Source organism: Hordeum vulgare, chromosome 5H (genome assembly GCF_904849725.1).
Source record: "Hordeum vulgare subsp. vulgare chromosome 5H, MorexV3_pseudomolecules_assembly, whole genome shotgun sequence".
NCBI classification, from domain to species: domain Eukaryota; kingdom Viridiplantae; phylum Streptophyta; class Magnoliopsida; order Poales; family Poaceae; genus Hordeum; species Hordeum vulgare.
The window spans coordinates 433,381,992-433,404,340 of NC_058522.1; the positions used below are offsets into that span (position 1 = coordinate 433,381,992).

Here is a 22,349-nt window from a genome sequence, read left to right on the forward strand (position 1 = left end):
CCAATTTCTGAACAATGTTTTCTGGGAGTGTTCTCCCAGAGAATGCTCAAATTGTCATGCAGTTTTAACTAAAGATGTCAGGACGACTTTACAGGACTTGTCATGATCGAAAGAGACAATTGCCATGTAATTTAAAAAATGCCAACGATTTAAAACCTTTTTAACATCTGCTACAGGACTCGCCACGATCAAAAGTGAAAATGGCCATGAAACATAAAAAATGCCAATGATTTATAACTTTTTTGTCATCCGCATGATTTGAATCCAACAGCTGTGGGGTCTTCTCTAAGGTTGGTTGTAATGGGGAGTATCATATACTTCATCCTGCGTATTTGGGTGCCCTAACCCGTTACCCGGACCCGAACCGAACCGAATTACCTGAATTGTCGGGTAATACGGATATCGGGTTAGGCTTCGGTTCTCATTTCTTGGCTATTTGGTTTTCGGGTTCGGGTTTTGGTTTCAGTCTAAAAAATCCGAAATACCCATACTACCCGAATTATTCATACTAGCCAAATTTTATTCATCATATTATTACACTCTCATACTAGCCAAATTATTCATACTAGCTAAAATACTCATATTATCCGAAATACTTGTACTATCCAAATAATTCATACCAAAAATTGATGTGTGCTCAGAATGTTTTGGGTTTTTTTGGTACCTGAATTACACGATCCAAACTTTTGGGTAATTTTTGTTCGAATATTTTTTTTAACAGATACTATTGTGCGAATATTTATTATCATGCGTGACACATAGTAGCACGTCATTTAATATGATACGATATCATGATATGATACTCAATCTTTTTTTTATTATTTAATTCTATGTCGCTTCATTAAAATTGCCTACTTGACATGCATAATACTACCTACAATTATACCTGACCATACCTCGGACCGGGCCGGGCTTGACAAAGCCCATAGCAAAAAAACCAGGCCCAAGCCTGGCCTAGCCCGACTGTCGGGCCTAGATTTGAGGCCCAAGCCTGACCCATCAGAGCAAAATCCCATTGGGCCTCGGACCAGGCCCTTCCCTAAATTGCAAAAAAGACAGGCCCAAGCCCAACCCGACGCAGCTATCGGGCCTAGATCTCAGGCCAAGGCCCAGCCCATGGGCATGGTCAGGCCGGGTCGGGGGTCAAGCTTTTTCGGGCCCGCCGGGCCGGGTATCCCATATCAGGTATACCTATGATACACACATTACTAAGACCTTCCCAGGAAGGTTCCTGGTTAACATTTCCCATCTTTCTTCTCATTTCCCGCACTCCATCACAGAAGATCGCATTCCCAAAGAAGAAAGTGTCAATATACCGGAGTTCATTATCAGCCGGAGTTTATTATCAGCAGCCGATAGGCACAGATGCACACATGAATGAATGCCCGGAAGATTTACATTCAGAGTGGCACCCTCCGGCCCTTGTGTACATATGCTTTAGCATTTGATACGTAACTACCTAAAACTATACTGTGTACATGTATATCAGTATCTGAAATTTAACCAACTCTTTACCCTGCCTCTTTCCTTCTCCTTTTGGATACAGCAGCCTTCCTTTACTTTCTTTTTTGTTAATAATATATAAATGGCACTAACTACCCTCCCCTAATAGGCTGTTCTTCTTTATACTATGTACAGTTCCAGATCAGGAAGAGAGAGAGGTCAGTTTGCTTTGCTTCTGTGCAAAAAATTCCTTCTTCTTTACCAGTGCCTAACGCTATGCAGATCAGAAGAATCAATGCTTCTTCCCATCAGAAGTACTCCTTGTGGAAATGGAACCGAGTCGACGTCTTGTGGCTCATCTCGTGCGAAAGGTTCTTCAGTTCTATGGCCAGCGTCGGCGCGCCACAGTAGAATACTCCTGCACGAATCAGAATGATCCTTGGTGAGCAAGTGAATGCGTAGAGTCGATCGATGGACATTGCTTGATTTTAGGAATTTTGTTGCTGACATCAAGCGATGCAAATGGATAGCCTGTTTGAGCGAAAAACCATACCGACTGTTGAATTCGGTTGCTTAGCGGCAATTTTGGTGAAGACTTCCTTCCAGTTTGGTCTGGCAAAGTGTGTCCTCACCTGTCAAGTGCACAACATATGTTTCAGTTTGCAGGCAGGCAGACATAAAAACACAAATTAATCATCAGATAGTTTGTGCGTCGGTTCTTCTTCAGAGGAAAGGAAGCTCTCCATTTATTTTTATTATTTATATACTTGATTGAAGACGTGCCTATATGGTGAATATTGTGATCCATCAACTGAAAGAAAGCAAGTTTACCCTGGTGCCCGAGACGATGTCAACGCCATGTTTGGCATGATTCAGAGCTTGGACCATTGACAACAGAGTTGTTCGTGCATCACGCTCCTCGTACACGCTCGTAAGATAATTGTGCAACTCTATGACACCCTGGTTAAGATTGCATCATGAGTAGTTCATCAGTAAAGCACAAAAGATTGCTTGGGTGGTCTGTGAAATGAAGGCATGGAGGGATCGCACTGTGGCACAATAAACTCCTACCTTCTTGTCCATTTCAGCAACCTCATCCATCACTCCTTTGAACCATTCAAATGACATCGGCTCGCGAGTAACCCAGTAAAAATGTGCACGGCTTGTTCTATATGATCTCTTCCTGTTGCTACTAGCTGTTGAGACGCTGAAGCTGTTGGCACTGTCGTCCGACCTACTAGTTTGAGTAGTCTCCATTGCCAAGTCCTAACAGTTCCAGAAAATTAGGTAAGCTATAGGAGAAAGCATCTCAGGAAACTGTCAAAATGCGAACAAAATAGGCTGAAGCAAATATATACCATTAACTCGTCAGCTAGCTTAATATTGTTAAGCAGGTCCTTCAGAATGCTTATGAAGGGTGTTGCTCCGATTCCGAGGCCAACTAGAAGTAGAACATCATAGTTTCTGAAATCCTGTGCAGGGGCGCCATATGGACCATCTACAAGCAATTTTGGTGGGGGGCTGGTTCTTGGTTCTGCCGCACCTAACTCGCTGAATGAAGTTCTTCTGTTAAGGTGCGGCGGGAAGTAGTTCTCGACAAATATGCGCTTGAGCTCTTGCGTCCAGTCTCCATTTGTGCGAATGTGAACAGTTAGGTAGTCATCTCCAGGAGCAGAAGTTATGGAGAAAGGATGCCTGAACAAGAAAAACAGAGCAGAAGCAGGTGAATTGCTGTGCTAAAAACTAGGGTAAGTAGAGAAGCAAAAGAAGGCTATACGCACCATTCAAATGGAGAGATAATCGGACACTGAAGAAAGATATATTGTCCACTCCTGTATCGAAATCCGTAGGGCTTTGACATTTTTATTGTCAGTACACTTCCAGGTAGAAGCAACACCTGAGTGAATCAAATTTCTATAAGAACATGCACTTGGTTTACCTAGTTTCATGCCTGTGAACATATTTCTAATAAATGGATGAATGTTCTGCATACAGCATTTCCTATACAGTAAAAAGTCTGAAACTCATAAATCAGGTTGCCTAACGCAACGAAGAATCGACGTGTTCTTATTCATGTCAGTACTAATGATTAAAGGCCTGTTCGGCTGTTCACCAGCTCCACGGATCCACGGAGCATCTATTTCTCAACTCCAATATTTTAGCCTGTAGCTCCGTCAGCTCCGGGAGCTGAGTGTGGAGCGGAGGGACTCCGAACACCCCCTAAATCTACTGATTCATAGAAAAAACATATATATGATACTAAGACAGGCAGAAGAGCACCCAGTGGAGAATAAACTAATCAACAATCAACCCAAAATCATGGACATTTTATAAAAGGAAGTTATTAGAAAGGGACATGCAATTTGAGGACAGAAATGCTCGAGTAGAGGCTATATTCTACTGCAGATGTAATAGTAGTGGCAATATCATCTGTCCCACAAGACTACACAACATTGACAATTTTCCAGAATTAGTTCCAGATGTTGATGGAACTGTTTTAGTCTTGTCACACCAACCAATCCATTAATATTAGTGCTATGTGTCAATGTGTGTGAAGGCACTAGTTGCCTGAAGACCAGGTTCACTTATGCAAAAGTTCAGTACTAGTACATACTTATCATAGTAGTGGCACATCTTCTTTTGATCGTTTTTTTTTATATGGATAAAAGATAGTGATGGATCAAAGAAAGCTCAATTAATTTGCCTACTTACCTTGAGGATTTGGACAGGGTGGGCGTTCGACCGCAAGGCCCGCAGCATCCTCTCGCCAACATAGAGCACCAGAGGGACAGAGATGTACATCCATGTCTGAAAAACACGAGGAGACAAATCACACCATGTCAGCAGGCTGCCACGATGATCATCAACGCAAACACTGAATGCTCCAAACAAGGGCCAGCCGTTGCAATGATTGAACGTGGTGCAGAAGTCATGGAGGATTAAGGCACCGCTGTTTTCCACATGACACCGCTTCGAGTAGAAATTCGCACATGGTAATGCTCCAAACGAGACGGGATAGTAGACAATAGGTGCCCCAGGATATTATTTAGATTTAGAAGAAGAAGAAAAAAGATCAAGCCACTCGAGCAGGCAGCTGTCAGATTCCTTGGTGCTTCTAGAACTGCGCGGCAGGGCTAGTTTAAAAACCCGAGCCGTTTTATCCCCAACGTTGATATAGTATTGGTAGAATTCAGCTTAGCAAACATGTAGTAGTGGGCTTGTACAACTAGCAAGAACGTGCGGGGCATGGGATTCCTCTCTGACATCTGAACCTTCTTAGTACCAACCAGTGCGCAAATGGCACTCACGTACCTGCAGTAAAAAATCCTACTACCCCATGCGTCCCAAACTGGTTTAACCTGCCACTGACTCTCAATCTAGCAGAGAAGAACTCAGAAAACCCGCAAAATAAAAAAAGAGAGAAAAATTCAGAGAAGCACATCGGCAAAGGCATCTGGAGATCGCAAAGCGCATCAGAGAACGCCGATCGCAGCTGCAGCGGCGCATGGCTCCCACTACAAAAATGCCCAGCGGAAAGGGAAAAAAAGAGAGGAAAAGCAGTTCGTGAGACCCCGTGCCGACTGCAGCCCGATGGATGGATGGATTGCGCGGGAAGTTTCACCGTCACGCGATTCGAGGCCTCCCTCTGTCCGTCATCGCTCCGTTCCTCTTTTGCCTTTCACTAGACAGCCTCTTTAATCGGATCCGATCCCTAGAGAGATGCCACCCCCACCCCCATCCCCACCCCCACCCCATGGCCATGACCATCCGCGTCCCCTGCCCTTTTACAACTCAGCCCCCTCCCGTTGGCCCCGGAGGCACGGCAATGATTTTGAGACGCTGCCACATGCGATGCCAGCACGTACAACGAGCCATCCTCGCCTACATTCACATTTTGCCATTGCTCTCGAGTGGGGGTCACTGGTCACGTACAAGCATCACACCCGTTCACAAAGCAAAGCCACCAGGGGAAAAAGAGTACTTAATCTTATCCTGCTACTAGCGATAATTCAGGGTTGGGTGAGACGGAGGGCAATGGGCACCGAGCAAGCCAAAAATTAGTGGCGTGCGTGACGGGAGAAAGGTGCGAGGCAGCAGCATCCACATGTCTCCATGGACGGGAGTGAGGAGTTCGTGGCAAATGTGGGATGGAGGAAAGGAAAGCGGCACGCACCGGCCGGTCGGTTCGTCGCGTCGTCGCGGTTGGTGAGGGGGGAATATACTACTATCTTTGTGCGCCATGTGACTGGGGGTCAAAGCTAATGGCGCCTTTGACAATGTGGCACTCCAGATATGGACGAAAGGAAGAAAAATAAGGAAAAGCAGCAGTACTACTGCTTGTCAGTACTAGTACTCCCCCCGTCCCAAAATTCTTGTCTTAAATTTGTTTAGATATGAATGTATCTAGTCAAGTTTTAGTATTTGGATACATCCATTTCTAAACAAAACTAAGACAAGAATTTTGGGATGGAGAGGGAAGAAGGAAAAAAAAGAGGGGGCGAAGTTTCCCGGGTAATTCATCGTCGTAAGCTTAAAGGCGAAGGCAGAGTTGATCATCGACCGATCGATCACTTGCAGATTTGGGCCTGGTGGATCTCATCTCATTATGTGAGGCGGTGGTAATTAAGATGGTCGTGAGGAGTTTGTGACCGCCTCTAGCTCGTGCAGGGTGAGGTGGTAGCAAAGTCGTTGGGCTTTAGGATGATGATGCCTTAGTTGTTCATTTATTGGTGATGGATCCGCCCATGTTATTCGGTGATGAATGTTTTTTTTTTTTTTTGGATGGAAGGTTTTATTTTGTGCAGTCCTACTCCACTCCACTACAGTACTGACAACAGTGCTTCCTTCTGTAAAGCAGCTTACGGCTATTCATGGCATTAATAGATATAGTTAGATCTAATCTACTTACTCTATCTTGATGATTGGTGTTAGTGATGGTCACCCATTTCAGCACCCAATACAAAACCAAAACGCCCCGCTTGCCTGATGTAAAGTGACCATGGCTAGATCCACCAGCAAACATAGGACCATGATCAAGCAAACCTCTTATCTTATCTGTTTTTCCCTAACCATGTTTATCATGGCGGTACACATGCGTGCAAATAGTACTAGTACTAGCGCATTCCCCAAATATATCACACCAAGTAGTACATTACATCATAATTTTTTAAGAAGCCGAAATGAAATGAACCGTTCTCTCGCAGTCTAACCTGAAAATTTGGCAGGGCATGAGCTCTGCTCACTTCAGTTTCTATGATGAGATGGTACCCCGGCCTTCCGGCGACGTCAACGTTGCGGAGCTGGCAAACACGACCTGGTAGCACTAGTACAAGAAGGAGGGTAGGAGACGGGCGCCGACCGGAATGGCTCGGGAGTCAGCATGAAAGTTTGGATCCGTTCGTCATGGATCGAGAACCTCAGCCTGCCTACCGACGCACGTCGGCGGGCCCGTGGCATCGCAGGGCAGCTCGTACTACGCATCTACTCCAGTTCGAGTGGTACACAGCTACCGTCTCCATCTTCCTCCTCTGCCTACCTCGCGCCAGGTCGTCGAACGCGACCTGGACATTTATGATCCTGACCGGACAGATTGGCCATGCCGACCCCATCGGAGTAGAGAGCGGAGCACGGAATAGCTGGGCTGTCATGCATTTGCATTTGCACGGCTCGGCTCTACTCGCCCCCGGTTTGAGTTTGACCCCGTCGCCACCGACATCAAATACGTTATATCGTGTACTGTACTGGAGTAGCTAGCAGCAGTACCACACCACATGCAGGCAGCCACCATGTTGAGACCAACGAGCTAGTAGGAGTGTTCGCCTTTTGATGAATGAAAAATATAATAATAATATCTCGGTTTCGCCTTCTATTTACTGGTGGGAGTCACGTCACATGGACGGACTTTTTTTCTTTGTTGAGGAAGAAGCACGGTCCTCTCAACATTCTTATTTCTTTTCTTGGCGCACGGTTCCTGTCACGAGTAACGGCAAGTCGGCAAGGGTTGTTTTTCTCTGATGACCGATGGACGCCCGCGCGTGAGACCGAGATGGACCGCGAGAGGAGGGAGAGAGCGTGACATGATGGATCCGTTTTCTAGAACGAGATGGCAACTCGTTCCTCGCATCATCAGAAAAATAAAAGGGCAGATGGCAACGTAAATCACTACTAGGCCAAAGAGCACACAACCAAACCGCTCGACAACGGCGTCTGCGAATAAAGCGACCGAGCGCACGGGCGGCGAGAGACCTTTGCGACGGCGCGGGCCAGAGCACCGTCGGCGTCGCGAAAGCCTCGCACACGCCGCCACCGGCAACAACAACAACAACCGTGAAAAGAACCGGCGGGAAGGGGAAAAAAAAGACGTAGTGTACGTACCGTTTTCTCGTACCAGCGGCGGACGAGGAAGAGGAAGTAGCCGTGGAGGAGGAGGAGCAGGTAGACGAAGGCGAGGAGGTGGTGGGAGTACCAGAACGCGTTGAAGCCGGCGAGGCGGTTGAGGGGCGGCGGGAGGCGGGAGGCGGAGGCGGCCTTCTCGCCCTTGCGGAAGGGGTGGGTGGCGAGGGTGAAGGAGACGGTCATGAGCACCACCATGGCGATGCCCGTCACCCCCTCCACCCCGGAGATGAGCCCCGCGTACGTCGGCTTGGTGGCCCCGAACGCGCCCGCCACCAGCCGGTACTCCTCCGGCCCCGACGCGATCACCCGCGGGAAGTCGCACGCCAGATGGTTCCCCGCGTGCAACGTGATCCCCACCACGATCGCCGTCGCGATCATCTGTAAACGGACAAGCATTTTACTTGTTATTACGACCTGCGTTTCCCTGCCACGCTGGGTGGAGTGGAGTGATAGGAGGACTCGAGCGACCACATGGGTCGCCACGCACGATCCAGGTGCTACACGACCCACCACCGCGCCGCGTCGCCGACGGCGACGGCCAAACCACCCGCCGGTCAGAGTCAGTCTAGCTCGGCGACGCTACTACTACTGAGTTTTACTACTAATAACGACTCCAAGGAAGTGAGCGGACGGCGAGGACAGTTGCAGAGAGAAGCTACGTACCTTGTGGAAGGTGATGTTGTCGTCGAAGGGGACGAAGAAGCGGGCCCAGGAGGAGCGGAGCCAGGTGAGGGTGTTGCGGCAGACGGGGAGGAGGACGAGGGCCATGTTGAGCTTGAGCGTCTCGGCGGCGCCCTTGGCCGTCGGCAGGCAGTACCCCATCACCTGGAACCCCGCCGTCCGCCGGTACTGCACGAACTTCCACACGAAGAGCGCCGCCATGGCCGCCACCCACAGCGCCACCACCCAAGCGCGCCGCCAGTTCTCCTCCGCCGCCACCCGCACGTGCGACGCCGCCTTCTTCACGCCGCGGCCCCACCCGCGCCGCCGCTCCCGCATCCCTCCTCCCCACGTCGTCTGCGGGTCCTCCTCCCCCTTGCTGCCGCCGCCGCCCGCCGCCGCCCCGCCGCCGCCCACGCCCAGGTTCTGGCTCCACTGCGCGCCGCTCGCCGTGCTCAGCGGCCGGCTGTAGTTCATGTACGTGTCGCGCTGGAGCAGCAGCGTCTCCAGCTGCCACAGCTGGCCACCGCCCGAGACGAAAGTCAGCACACGTGTCGTCGTCCCCAGACGAAAGCTGGTGTACACATAAATGGTATGGTATGGTGCGCACCTCAATGTAGCCGAGGTTCTCCGGGTCGAGCTCCTCCATGATGAGCGACGCGTACTCCTCCGCCTGCTCCTTGAGCTTGGCCAGCTTGTTCGCCGACGCGCTCAGAACGATCAGCTGCTCGGGCAAAAAACACCAAAAGTTTCTTCTTCAGTGATAATTCTTTTTACTACCACTACTTGGGACTTGATGAGTGAAGCAGAAGCAGCAGCTGAGCACGTGAAAGTAACAGCAAAGGGGTGATAGTTACTGCAGCAGTAATTAACTAACAGCAAGCGTGACTGTAATTGGAGCTGGGCGCGCAGAAGAAGCTTCTTAAACGCTGGTAATGGAGAAATGATTCGAGGAAACCGTTTGAAAAAAAAAGGAAAAAAAAAGTCACCTCCTGTACTTCCTCCCTCGTTATCCTCCCGTCCACGTTGGTGTCCACCCTGAATTGAATTTGGGGGCAAAAACAAGAAGAATGAGCATCGAGAATCTGGTTGGGACGCGCGAGAGCTTGCATGGGAAGTCGGGAATGGCGGATTAAAGCGGTTGCTTGGGATCCGGTGAAAGGAAATGTATGGGCGGAGGATTCGGTTTCGGTGGTGGTGCGCTGCGCTTACATGTCGAAGAAGATCTGGAGCCGCGCGTCGAAGCTCTGATCGGAGATCTGGAGCCAGAAGTCGTAGAGCTCCTCCTTGTTGATCCGCTCCAGGTTCTGCTTCCGCCGCCGCGCCAGCGCGTCGAAGATGCCCTCCGCGAACTCCTTCGAGTCCACCATTCCTGATCATCATCGGACAAGAACTTCGCCATTAATCACACAATGGGATGGGATGGGAGGAGCACAGAGGGCGGCTGTTGCCGAGAGAGAAACAGAGTAGGAGTGTGGGATGGTGTACCGATGCATTCGCCGAAGTTGTCGCGGGAGAGGAGGCCGTCGTGGGCGAGGGCGTTGAAGCGCTCCTCGACGCGGCGCCAGAGCTCGGCGGCCTCGAGGGAGCCGGTGGTGCGGCTGATGAAGCGGAGGCCCTTGAGCGCGCGCTTGGCGCCGGCGCGTGACCGGTTGACCCGCGCCTGGATGCGCCGCCGCTCGCGGGCCGCCATGGCCGCCTCCCGCTGCAGCTCGGCGGGCGTGGGCACGCGCGGCGAGGGCGAGGGCGCGGGGGACGGGGAACGCAGCCACGCGAACTTCTTCCGTATCCGCGAGGACGTCGAGGAGCAGCGGCTGAGGGCGCCGCCCGGCGCCTCCGGCGTGTGCGGCATCGCCGCGGCGCTGTAGAGCGCGGCTCTGGTGGGCGTGACGCTGCGCACCACCATGGACTCCTCGTCCAGCTCCAGCATGACCTCCACCAGGTCCTCCTGGTCGGCGAGGAATGCCGGGAGCATGCCCCCGGCCCCGCTCCCCCCGGCGGCCGCGGCGAAGAACTCGTCCCCATAGGCGGTGGTGAAGGACTCGTTGTCGGACGTGTCGGTGTTGGTGGTCTGGTCGTCCGGGAGGCCCTCCGCGATGCGCCGGTGGCCGGCCCGCCGCGCGTTGCTCCCGCGCGACGGCGTCCACATGGCCGCGCCCCCGCCCCCGCCCGCGAGAGCAGCAAGCAGGGAGGAGGAGGAGGAGGAAGAAGAAGAATAAAAATAGCCCGGCGCTCTGGGTGGGGGCTGCAATGGTAGTTGCGGTGCGCCCGCCTGTATTATGACACGCAACGCAAGCTCTCGGCTCGCTTGCTATCTCTCCCCGTCGCGCCCCGTGGGCTGGCTCGGCTTGTCGTACGCCCGCCCGCCCGCCCGCCGCGGGCCGGTGATCACCTGGTGGCGCGCCGCGGTGACCACCCCTATCTTCTTCTATTCCTATGCACGCATGCACCGCGGTTTTGCTTGGCTTCGCGGTGCGGTGCTGTGCTCGGCTTTGCTGCTGCCTCGCGCCAACGCTTTATCTTTATACCAAGTCCATATCTTTTCCTTGTGTGCGCCGCTCGGGCTCGGGTCGTCTCCGAGCCCCCGGAAAGGAGCTGCGGGCGCCACGGGTTTGGCCTGGGGCGAGAGCTGCTCGGTGCGGCGGCAACCTGCCTGCCTGCGGTCGGTCGGTGTGGGGCGGAGTGGAGTGTAGACTGTGGAACGTGGACCGGACCACGTCGGTCCAGGAATCTCAGATGCTTCCAAATGAGTAAAAATGAGGGGGACTGGAGGCTGGAGCGACCGTCGACTGTCGTGTGTGTGGGTTAAAACAGGAGGATCCGGGGACCGTTGATTCGGAGGGAGACTGTTGTTGCAACTTTGAATAGTTTGTCCTCTTTTTTTTTTTTTGAAAGGTCGAATAGTTTGCCTTTTTTTTCTTTTGTTTGTGTGCCATGGATTCAGATTTTACACGGGATGCGTAAAACTAATAAACCAGCCGTCGCTATGCGATTGGATTTTAGCCTTAACCATGGTATTGTCCCCTCGCAGAAAGCCTAGGGGTTTGTTTATCCTCCGACGACGCTCGGTTCTTATCTCACATGATCTGATGTCGATCTGCTCTCCGATACTTCCAGCGGGGATTCCCGCGACAACATTTGAGGAATCACGAGAAAAGCTTGACATCCGCCCATGGAGGACGAAGAAGAAGCCAGCAAAAAGCAACCTGGAAAGGAAGATGCTGATGATCTGCTACAATGTCTCGGCCTGCACGAAGATGAAGGGGACGACTTTATTTGGGAGCGCGAGGTCGAGCTGCCAGATGGCTAAGTGGTTGGCAATTCTTAGGGTTCATACAAACAAATGGTGTAGTCCGTCTGCTCTTTATTCTGATATGTGGTCTACATAAAACCCGACAAGAGATGTTCACTGGTGTATGATTGAACCAAACATGTTTACGATCTAGTTCAGATGCCTAAGCAATTGGAACACGGTCATGAACATAGGGTCGTGGCTCTTTTGGAACCAAGCATGATTATAGAGGAGTACAATTTCTTTGAAAACCCGCGTTCAGTTACTTTGAAAAAGATTGTGGTCAAGGCTCGTGTCCTAAAGCTACTAGATAATTATCTGGATGAGAAAATTGTTAAAGGAATGTGCAAGAACATGTGTGAAATACATGAAGTACAACTTTGGTTGTCAACTAGGTACATTGGTTCTTTTCTTCCGCTTTGAGTTAAATTGGATGTGAACAGGAAATTGGACAGATTCGAATCCATCACTAAAGAGGGGAATGAGTTGTACCAAGTTAAATATGAGAAGTTCCCTTATTTCTTTGACAAGTGCATATCGATCGGTCGTTGTCATGAAGAATGCGGCACCAAAGAGCATGATGTAGCAAAACTTGTCTAGGAAAACTTTACCCTTGCTAATGAGGGTAGAGGCCAATGTGTTGATCACAGTTCGGATCGATGCAATGGAAGAGGAAGAGGTGGAATCCCTTTGGCATAGGCTTTGCTAGAGGACATATTCCCGATGACCGTGATAGAGATTGGGGAATAATGCATGGTAGAAACGCATCCATATATGAGAGTTCGCATTGGTATGCTACCTTTAATTCCAAGGAACCCCCCCCCCCCCCAGCTAAACCGATCAAAAACCGAATGCATAGAACAATCTAAGTGGGGCTGCTAATGACAAAAATATGTTGGACCTGATTCCCCCGGGGAGGGAAATATTAGGCCTGAACTCAGGTGCGATAGAGGGAGACGTACATAATCTTGAGGGGGCTATAGTAGTGGTTGCAACTAGTTCTTTGGTGGCGGGTATTGTTGATAAGTTTCATGGCAATGATGTTTGTATGGACCCTTCATCTACTCCACAAAAGAATCGAAAAAAGGGAACAAAGAGTAGGCAATGGTGATGGTGGTGTAATGTTGAGGGTGATGAAAATTTAGAGAGATCGGCAGGCTCCTTCGAAGAGTCCCTTCAAGAATAATTAGAGTGTTAGCTTGGAACTATAGGGGTTTGGGAAATGACCCGACAATTCACGCTCTTCTGGACATCCAATGGAGAACCCTGAGGTGATAGTTTTGTCGGATACTCGCTATCCGACAGATTATTGGTGGCGGCATCTTACGATGGATTTTTTGTTGTCAACTCAAGTGATGGAAGGAAACGAGGGGTGGTTCTTTTGTGGGGGAAAGAGGTCAAATTATCTCAACTATTTTCACACCCTAATTGCATCAAGGTTTGAGTGGAAGATAAAAGAGGAAATGAGATTTAGTGGAGTACATGGTGAGCTTAAGTGGGAAAAAGAATACAAAACCTTAAACATATTGTGAGACCCAAAGGAACGCCATGATTTATAATGGATTCTTGATGGAGATTTTAACGAAATCATATATGAGCAAGAGAAGGAAGGGGGCAACATAAGATCCCAACAATTCATGACTGCTTTCCGACAACCTCTGATTGATTATGACTTTGTAGACATGGATTTTACTGGGGGGAGGGGGGCAACTCAAAGAAAGGCTTGTTAAAGGGGTTTGTAATAACTGGCTGGACTCAACTATTCTTGAATATGGCACTACTTAATCTAGAGTACAACCATTTGTATCGTCGGCCTCTCCTCGTTGATATTGAATATCACAACTCAATGAACTCTAGTACACTCGGGAAGAAATCCTTTGAAGATCGATGGTTGAAAGAACCTAATTTTGCAGAAAAGGTGTAGCAAGCTTGGCTAGATGCCTCTGGGCATACTAACAAGGTGTCATATACAAGCTATCATATATGCATGCGGCCTTCCACGACTAGCACCTCGGGGTTTTAAAGAAGCCTATGAAAAGATTGAAGAAATCTCAAAAGAAACTTGATCAGTTGATGTGCGGGGTGATGAATAATGAAACCAAGGCAAAAGGAAATGAACTAGACGAGCTTGTGGAGTCTTACTAGAGTTGGAAGAAATTCATTGCATGCAACAATCATGGGTAGATTGGCTTTGGGGATCATAACACAACTTTTTCTTTTCTTTTATTTGCCTTGTCTAGGAGAAAGAAGAATAGAATAACTCGTGTGGAAGATAACCAAGGTGAGTGAATAGAAGGAATGAATGCCCTACACCCAATGATTGAGTTGTATGTTAAAATCTTATTCTTAAAAGTATGTCCAATAGATACGATTATTCTACAAAAAGTTCAACAATGAGTCTCAAATCAAATGAACGATGCGCTTCTAGTGCATTACACCCGTGAAGACGTGAATAAGGTTGAATAGAGTATTGGAGATCTTAAGGTCTTCAGCCCAGACGATCTTCATGCTATTTCCTACAAGAAATACTGACACACTTTTAGTGGTGAGATCTCTCAGGAGGTATTCATGGCGCTAAACTCTCGTATCATCCAAGAAGAATGGAATGACACAATAATGATATTAATTTCTACAACAGACTCTTCTGAATTAATTACACAGTTCATCCTATTAGCTTGTCTAATGTTATCTATACGATCATCTCCAATCTATTTGCGATCCATCTAAAATTATTTCTTCTAGAAATTCTCTCCTCGACTCAAAGTGCTTTTGTGCCTAGTGGTTATTACTGATAATGTATGTGTGGCCTACGAATGTGTGCACAAAATCAAAAATAAAAGAGATGGTCATTCGCGATTGTGTGTTGTCAAATCATACATGCATATGGCTCATGGAAGAGTTGAATGTGTATATTTGAGGAATATGATGACAAAGATTGGTTTTCATGATCATTGGACCAATTAATCATGAACTATGTCAGCTGTGTTACATACAATCTGATATATTCCTAGTACATGGAAAGATATTCTTCGTACTAGAGGTATTATGCAAGGGGATCCCCTCTCCCCTTACCATTTTTTTACTTTGTTAAGTTTATCAGGTTTATTGATGCATGAAGAAGAAGCTGCTGGTATTTATGGGAGTAGAGATAGAAGTGCACCATCGGTGTCGCACCTCCCTTTTGCCAATTGTTGAAATGTACCATCGATGTCACACCTCCTTTCACGAAGGTAGATTTGTTAAATGTAGCTCCCTGCAGAAAGTAATTAATACATACTTCCTTTGTCCGGAAATACTTGTCCTAGAAATGTATAAAATGGATGTATCTATAACTAAAATAAGTCTAGATACATCTATTTCTAGGACAAGTATTTCCGGACGGAGGGAGTATTGTCAAACTCATGACAGAATGCGATTAGAGAAAAATTCGGTATATTTTTAGTCCCACTACAAAGTAATGTTGCTAGATGTGAAATGTGCAATGAACTTGACACGGAAGCACTTTCCGATTGTTACTTGAGTTTCCCTATTTACTCAGAGCTGCCGTGAGTGATTTTATTAAACACATTTTGTATTGGGTCGAGGAAAGGATTAGTGGATGAAAGAAAAACTCATATCTATTGGAGGAAAAAAATATATTAAATGTTGTTGCCAAAGCCATTACGTTTTATGCCATGTTTGTGTCCAAACTTCCAAAGGGGCTTTGTAAGGATATTATGGATCCGTTTGCGCGATTCCGGTGAAGCGATGATGACGATGAAGGTAAAAAAAGATGCCCTGCTATGCATTGTTGAAATTATGCATTCCAAAATGTACGGGTTGCATGGGTTTATGTGACCTCCATTCTTTCAGCTTGACAATGGTAGAGAAGCAGTTTTGACGTCTTATTGAAAACCCAGAAGCTCTTGTACCCAAGTCTTGCGTGCAAAATACTATCCATATGGTGACATTCTCAAGGTGAGCTAGTAAACTGGCTCTTCTTTTACGTGTCAAAGTCTTGTTACTGGTATTCAATTTAAACGAGACTAGATTTGGCGGATTGGAAATGAAGAGAAAATTAATATATGGATAGACCCATGTGAAAGTGATCGAGATGGACCTAGAGGGGGAGGGGGGGTGAATAGGTACATTTACAAATTTTAACGGTTACTTAGTAACTTTAGGCAATAATGCGGAATATGAAAATGAGCCTAACAATTGCAAGTTAGGCTTTGTGTACCAAGCACGTCAACAAGTAGGATATGATAAAGCATAAGCAAGTAATCAAAGACTAGTAACAAGTAGGAAGCTAGGGTTAGGGATAACCACAACTCCGAGAGACAAGGATGTATGCCGATATTCACTTCCTTGGAGGGAAGCTACGTCACCGTTTAGAGAGGTGGGTGTTACCACGAAGGCACACCAATGCCACGAAGGCTCACCCTATTCTCTCCTTGAGACAACACAACGAAGGCGTTTCTCAACCACTAGTGGTAAGCCTTTGAGGTGGCCTCCAAACCCTCACAAACTTTCCGGGGAAATCACAACGGTTTGATTCCTCTCCGAAGAACTCCTACCGCCTAGGAGTCTCCAACCTCCAAGAACAACAAGATCACTAGGACTGCTCAAAACTTTCTCAAATCACAAATAGCTTGGGTTGAGAGGAGGAGAGGGAGACAATCTATCTTTTGGTTGGAACAACACTCAAAGGAACTCACATATGCACTTGGTATCTAGGATTTGGTGTAGGCAAATGGGAGTGAGAGAGAAAGGTGTTCTTGGAATCTTTTCACTGTGTTGGACAACTCCCACTCGAGGTGGGAGAAGACTATATATAGTGGTGGTAGAAAAGTGGTCGTTGGATCCACTTATGTTGTGCACTTGCCGGATGTCCGCAGTTCACGGTCGTCCGGACAGCCACGAGGGGTCGGACGTCCGACAATGGTCGGTCGTCCGAAGATGCAGAAGGTATTAGGTCATCACAACATCTGGTGATAGGGTGAACATCATACGACCGTCTGGAAGGCATCGGCCGTCCAGAAATGGTCAGAAGTCCGACAGCTTGAATCTGCTGAGTGGCAATGGATTTTCTACCGTACCCGAATGTCCGGTCCTCGAACGACCGGAGGAGCCGGACGTCTGAGATTTTGAATCTATTGGCTGGCTCCAGATTTCCGGAGGATGTCGGTCATCCGGCGTCCGGACGTCCGAGAACCACCTGATGGCTGGACAAGAGTAGACCAACAACAGGAAGATAGAGAAAGAGGAAATGCCTAGAGTTTTGAGAAAAGTTTCTTGCGAGACCGAGTGATCCCCTCTTACTAGTGCGGGGTCCCTATACTCAAGAAAGACAAATAAAATGATAAACCACTTCATCTCGTTTCTTCGTTCTTGAGCATCCTCGACAAATTAGTCACGATCCACACAAAAACTCTCATGGGAACAAAACCCGAGATAAACTCGATTAAGATGATTAGTTTCCTATATGTATGTTGTCAACAACATTAAAATCTGATTAAGGGCATGATTGCAATTTCAATATCCCCCTTTTTGGTAGTTGATGACAACATACATATAGATCTCAAAAAGTAAAGTAGACTTATGTGGCTTACGAGAGATCTCTTATGGAGCTCCCCCTGATTATATGCATGGTAAAATAATTATGGTTAGGAGCTCCCCCTTACTTTGATAATGAGTGCTTCGAAGATATCATATAGATCAATAAAATAGCATGATAACACATCATCCATATATGCCATAATAGTTCAGCATAATTCATCATCCATACATTAAGGCATAATTCACCATCCATGCATTAAGGGTAACAAGTCAAATACTAAGATAATGTCCTCCCCCTTTGACATCAAGTACCGAAAAGGGAAGGGCCAGAACATGCAACCACACACTCAGAGACCATTGCCATCATTATCATCACCATGGGTGCCACTGCCACGTGCCTCGTCAAGGAAATCAACCCACTCATGGCCAGAGGGAAAACCGAAGTCGAAAGGAGGAGCAGGGGGGAGATCCTCATCTCACTCACATTAGTTGCTCCCGAGTCTCTCGACGAGCCTTGAGAGCATTCTTAGAAGAGATCATGCGAGTGGCCACATCGTGGTTTTGTGAGCACTAAAAGGTGAAAGCCTTCATTATGGAAGAATGTGCTTTCCCAAGAAAAATAGCAAAGAGTCCGAAGGAGGCAGAGCTAGATGAGAGAGACCTAGACCGAGCAGTAGCCCGTCGAGCAAGAGCGGATGAGGATTTCTTGGGAGCCCAATCATCCGACATGTGAGGGGGGATGACCCCATTTTTGATGCACATAAGTGCGAGCAATAGAAAAGGGGGCCACATGTTCAATGATAGCCTGAATAAAAGGAGCATGAGGAAAGGCACGCTTGTATTGAAAACTAGCGAGGCCAATCTCATGCCATAAAAAGTGAGGGACAATGATCTTACTTTTAGGATGTTCATTAAGGTGGGTCATGAGATCAATGCAATATCCGCTACAGGTTCCCGTGTCACCCATCTTGGGATAGATGGTGCGGATGACGCACTGAAAACTAATGAAGAAGGGAGATCTCCAAATAGAAACTTGATTAATGGCTCTAGGTGCATGATTTGGGTCACTATTATGGATCTTAAAGCCGGTGTCTGGAAAACCAAGAGCAGTGACAAACTGAGCATAAGAGGCCGAGAGCTCGCATTCGGACGTCATCCAAGTGACAGTGTTATCCGGACCAAAGAAGCAATTTTGCATAGAACTGATGAATGGCAGCATGATTGAAGTCATGCTGAAAAGCAAGGGGTGCAGCAAGACCAGATGACTCGATGATATTAATGGCACCCGGATATTTCGCCAGGTGAGTGCGAATATGCTCTAAGTCAATATAGTTATGAACCGACAAACCTTTTGGAACAATGACAGTGGAGAAAATGTTTGCCTGAACATTAGTGCAAAAACGTGAGTCCATGGAATCATGCACAACAGAGAATTGACCAGTGTCACAATGAAACTTAAGATAGGCAGATTTAGGAACCTTGGTGAAATCCTTAATTTTGAGACCTAGAGAAGGAGGGGGATCAAGAGAGATTCGGCGAACATCACCTTGAGGCTAATCCGGAGCGGAGGAGGCATGTATGACGCCTCCGAGTGCCGGGGTTTGGAAGATTTCTATGAATCCCAACAAATTCAGCCCGTTCTTCATACTCCAGCTGTTCTTCGTAGTCGGAACCCTCCAAGGATGAGACGGTTCCACGAACCGGACGCTTGGCGACGCGCTTGGAGGGACGAGCCCGTTCTTGGGAGTCGTCGGACCCCGCACCATGGATGGAACGAGAGGACGAACCGACGGGGATCTTGCGCACAGAGTGCTTGATCTTCGACATGAAAAAAAACTCCTGCAACCATGTTTGAAAAAACCGAAGTCTGGGACCAAATGCATTTGAAGCACCGAGGCAGAACTGAAGCGAAAGAATCGGTTGAAAGAGAGAGAGAGAGAGAGAGAGAGAGAGAAGGAGGAGGTTACCTCAAGGCACAAAAAGAGAGGGGCTACGGCCGGAGAAGCGACCGGAGGGAACCTGGCGGCGGCCTGGCGACGCAAGTGAGAAGAACGAAGAGGGGAGGCGGCGCGGGGAGTTAGAACAAATACCCAGACCCGCGGGCCTCCAGACTTTATATGGGGGCCGAATCGTCGGACGACCGACAGACAGCGGACATCCGGATATTAATAAATCGTCGGACGGGCGACACTCATCGGATGTCCGTGCATCAACAGGTCACCGGGCGGTCGAGACATGTCGGACGTCCGAGAGGGGCAAACAGGAGGGAGAGGCAAACATGGAGAGTTTTTCTGTTTTCTATGTCACCCATGTTAGTGAGATGATGGAGAATATCCTAACACATGTAATGTTGGGGAACGTTGCATGGGAAACAAAAAAATTCCTACGCACACGAAGACCTATCATGGTGATGTCCATCTACGAGAGGAGATTTGGATCTACACACCCTTGTAGATTGCACAGCAGGAAGCGTTAAGAAACGCAGTTGATGTAGTGGAATGACTTCACGTCCCTCGAACCGTCCCACGAACCGTCCCGCGATCCGTCCCACCATCTGTTCCAATCTAGTGCCGAACGGACGGCACATCCGCGTTCAGCACACGTACAACCCGACGATGATCTCGGGCTTCTTGATCCAGCAAGCAAGACGGAGAAATAGATGAGTTCTTCGGCAGCATGACGGAGCTCCGGTGGTGGTGATGATTTACTCCTGCAGGGCTTCGCCCGAGCTCCGCAGAAATCTGATCTAGAGGTAGAACTATATGCTCTAGCGTTGAGATGCACATGGCAAAAGTTGTCTCAAATCAGCCCTAACACTCCACTATATAGAGGACGGGGGGGGGGGGGGGGAGGGGCTTGCCTTGAGGGACAAGGCCATCAAGGGTGCGCCGTCGCTAGGAGGAGGAGGACTCCTCCTCCAATTCGGTTTGGGAAGGAGGAGTCCTCCCCTTCCTTCCCACCTCCCCTTTTTCCTTTTATTTTCTTTTGGTATTTCTTTATGTGGCGCCATGAGCCCCTTGGGCTGACTCCACAAGCCTACTAAGGACTTGTGGCGCCAACCTAGTGCCTTGCGCTCACTCCCGGGTGGGTGGGCCCCTCCCGGTGAACTCCCGGAACCCATTCATCACTCCCGGTACACTGCCGGAATTGCCCGAAACTTTCCGGTGACCAAATGAAACCATCCTATATATTAATCTTCGTTTCCGGACCATTCCGGAAACCCTCGTGACGTCTGTGATCTCATACGGGACTCTGAACAACATTCGGTAACCACACATATAACTCAACTATACTAAAACATTGCCGAACCTTAAGTGTGCACACCTCGCGGGTTCAAGAATTATGTAGACATGCCCCCAAGAATTATGTAGACATGCCCCGAGGCACTCCTCGGTCAATATCCAATAGCGGGACCTGGATGCCCATATTGGATCCTACATATTCTCCGAAAATCTTATCGGTTGAATCTCAGTGTCAAGGATTCATATAATCCCGTATGTCATTCCCTTTGTCCTTCGGTATGTTACTTGCCCGAGATTCGATCGTCGGTATCCGCATACCTATTTCAATCTCGTTACCGGCAAGTCTCTTTACTCGTTCCGTAATACAAGATCCCGTGACTTACACTTAGTCACATTGCTTGCAAGGCTTGTGTGTGATGTTGTATTACCGAGTGGGCCCCAAGATACCTCTCCGTCACACGGAGTGACAAATCCCAGTCTTGATCCATACTAACTCAACGGACACCTTCGGAGATACCTGTAGAACACCTTTATAGTCACCAAGTTATGTTGTGACGTTTGATGCACACAAGTTTCTCCTCCGGTTCCAGTGAGTTATATTATCTCATGGTCATAGGAATAAATACTTGACACACAGAAAACAATAGCAATAAAACGACACGATCAATATGCTACGTTCATAGTTTGGGTCTAGTCCATCACATGATTCTCCTAATGATGTGATCCAGTTATCAAGCAACAACACTTGCACATAGTCAGAAAACCTTGACTATCCTTGATCAACTAGCTAGCCAACTAGAGGCTTGCTAGGGACATCGTTTTGTCTATGTATCCACACATGTATCTATTTTTCATTCAATACAATTATAACATGGATAATAAACTATTATCTTTAAACAGGAAATATAATAATATCTATTTATCAATGCCTCTAGGGCATATTTCCAACAGTCTCCCACTTGCACTAGAGTAAATAATCTAGTCCTCACATCGCCATGCGATTTACATTGTAATAAATCTAAGACCCATACAGTTCTGGTGTTGATCATGTTTCTCCCATGGAAGAGGTTTAGTCAGCGGGTCTGCTACATTCAGATCCGTGTGCACTTTGCAAATATTCACGCCCTCTCCTTCGACGTAGTCGTGGATGAGGTTGAAGCGTCGTTTGATGTGTCTGGTCTTCTTGTGAAACCTTGGTTCCTTTGCTAGAGCAATGGCACCAGTGTTGTCACAGAATAGAGTTATTGGATTTTGTGCGCTCGGCACAACTCCAAGATCCGCCATGAATTGCTTCATCCAGACACCATCCTTTGCTACCTCCGAGGCAGCCATGTACTCCGCTTCACATGTAGAATCTGCTACGACGCTTTTCTTGGAACTACACCAGCTTACCGCACCCCCATTAAGAATAAATACGTATCCGGTTTGTGACTTCGAGTCATCCGGATCGGTGTCAAAGCTTGCGTCGACGTAACCCTTTACGACGAGCTCTTCGTCACCTCCATAAACGAGAAACATTTCCTTAGTCCTTTTCAGGTACTTTAGAATATTATTGATCGCCGTGCAGTGATCCACTCCTGGATTACTCTGAAACCTGCCTGCCATACTTATGGCCAAGCTGATGTATGGTCTAGTGCACAACATTGCATACATGATAGATCCTTTGGCTGAAGCATAGGGGACGGAACTCATTTGTTCTCTATCTTCCACAGTTGTTGGGCAATGAGTCTTACTCAATTTTATACCTTGTAATACTGGCAAGAACCCTTTCTTGGACT

The 22,349-nt window shown here is 47.9% G+C and overlaps 1 protein-coding gene across 1 annotated transcript; it reads right to left on the bottom strand.

Moving 5' to 3' along the window:
• Nucleotides 1-1,301: 1,301 nt before the first annotated feature.
• On the bottom strand, nt 1,302-10,986 carry LOC123397563 (respiratory burst oxidase homolog protein E-like). Its single transcript, XM_045092096.1, has 13 exons — nt 9,988-10,986; nt 9,712-9,871; nt 9,489-9,537; nt 9,110-9,223; nt 8,503-9,018; nt 7,819-8,217; nt 4,156-4,251; nt 3,225-3,340; nt 2,802-3,138; nt 2,515-2,709; nt 2,275-2,403; nt 1,997-2,075; nt 1,302-1,861 (listed from the first exon to the last, which is right to left on the bottom strand). The coding sequence occupies exons 1-13, from the start codon at nt 10,646-10,648 to the stop codon at nt 1,752-1,754; spliced, it is 2,961 nt and encodes a 986-aa protein (XP_044948031.1). The 5' UTR covers nt 10,649-10,986; the 3' UTR covers nt 1,302-1,751.
• Nucleotides 10,987-22,349: the final 11,363 nt, after the last annotated feature.

Bases quoted from the DNA above. Each gene is read 5' to 3' on its own strand.
- LOC123397563 (XM_045092096.1), bottom strand. From the start codon at position 10,648: ATGTGGACGCCGTCGCGCGGGAGCAACGCGCGGCGGGCCGGCCACCGG. The intron at 8,218-8,502 runs GTACGTAGCTTC...GTCCGTTTACAG, and splicing joins ACAACATCACCTTCCACAAG to ATGATCGCGACGGCGATCGT. The intron at 4,252-7,818 runs GTACGTACACTA...CGTGTTTTTCAG, and splicing joins GCCGCTGGTACGAGAAAACG to ACATGGATGTACATCTCTGT.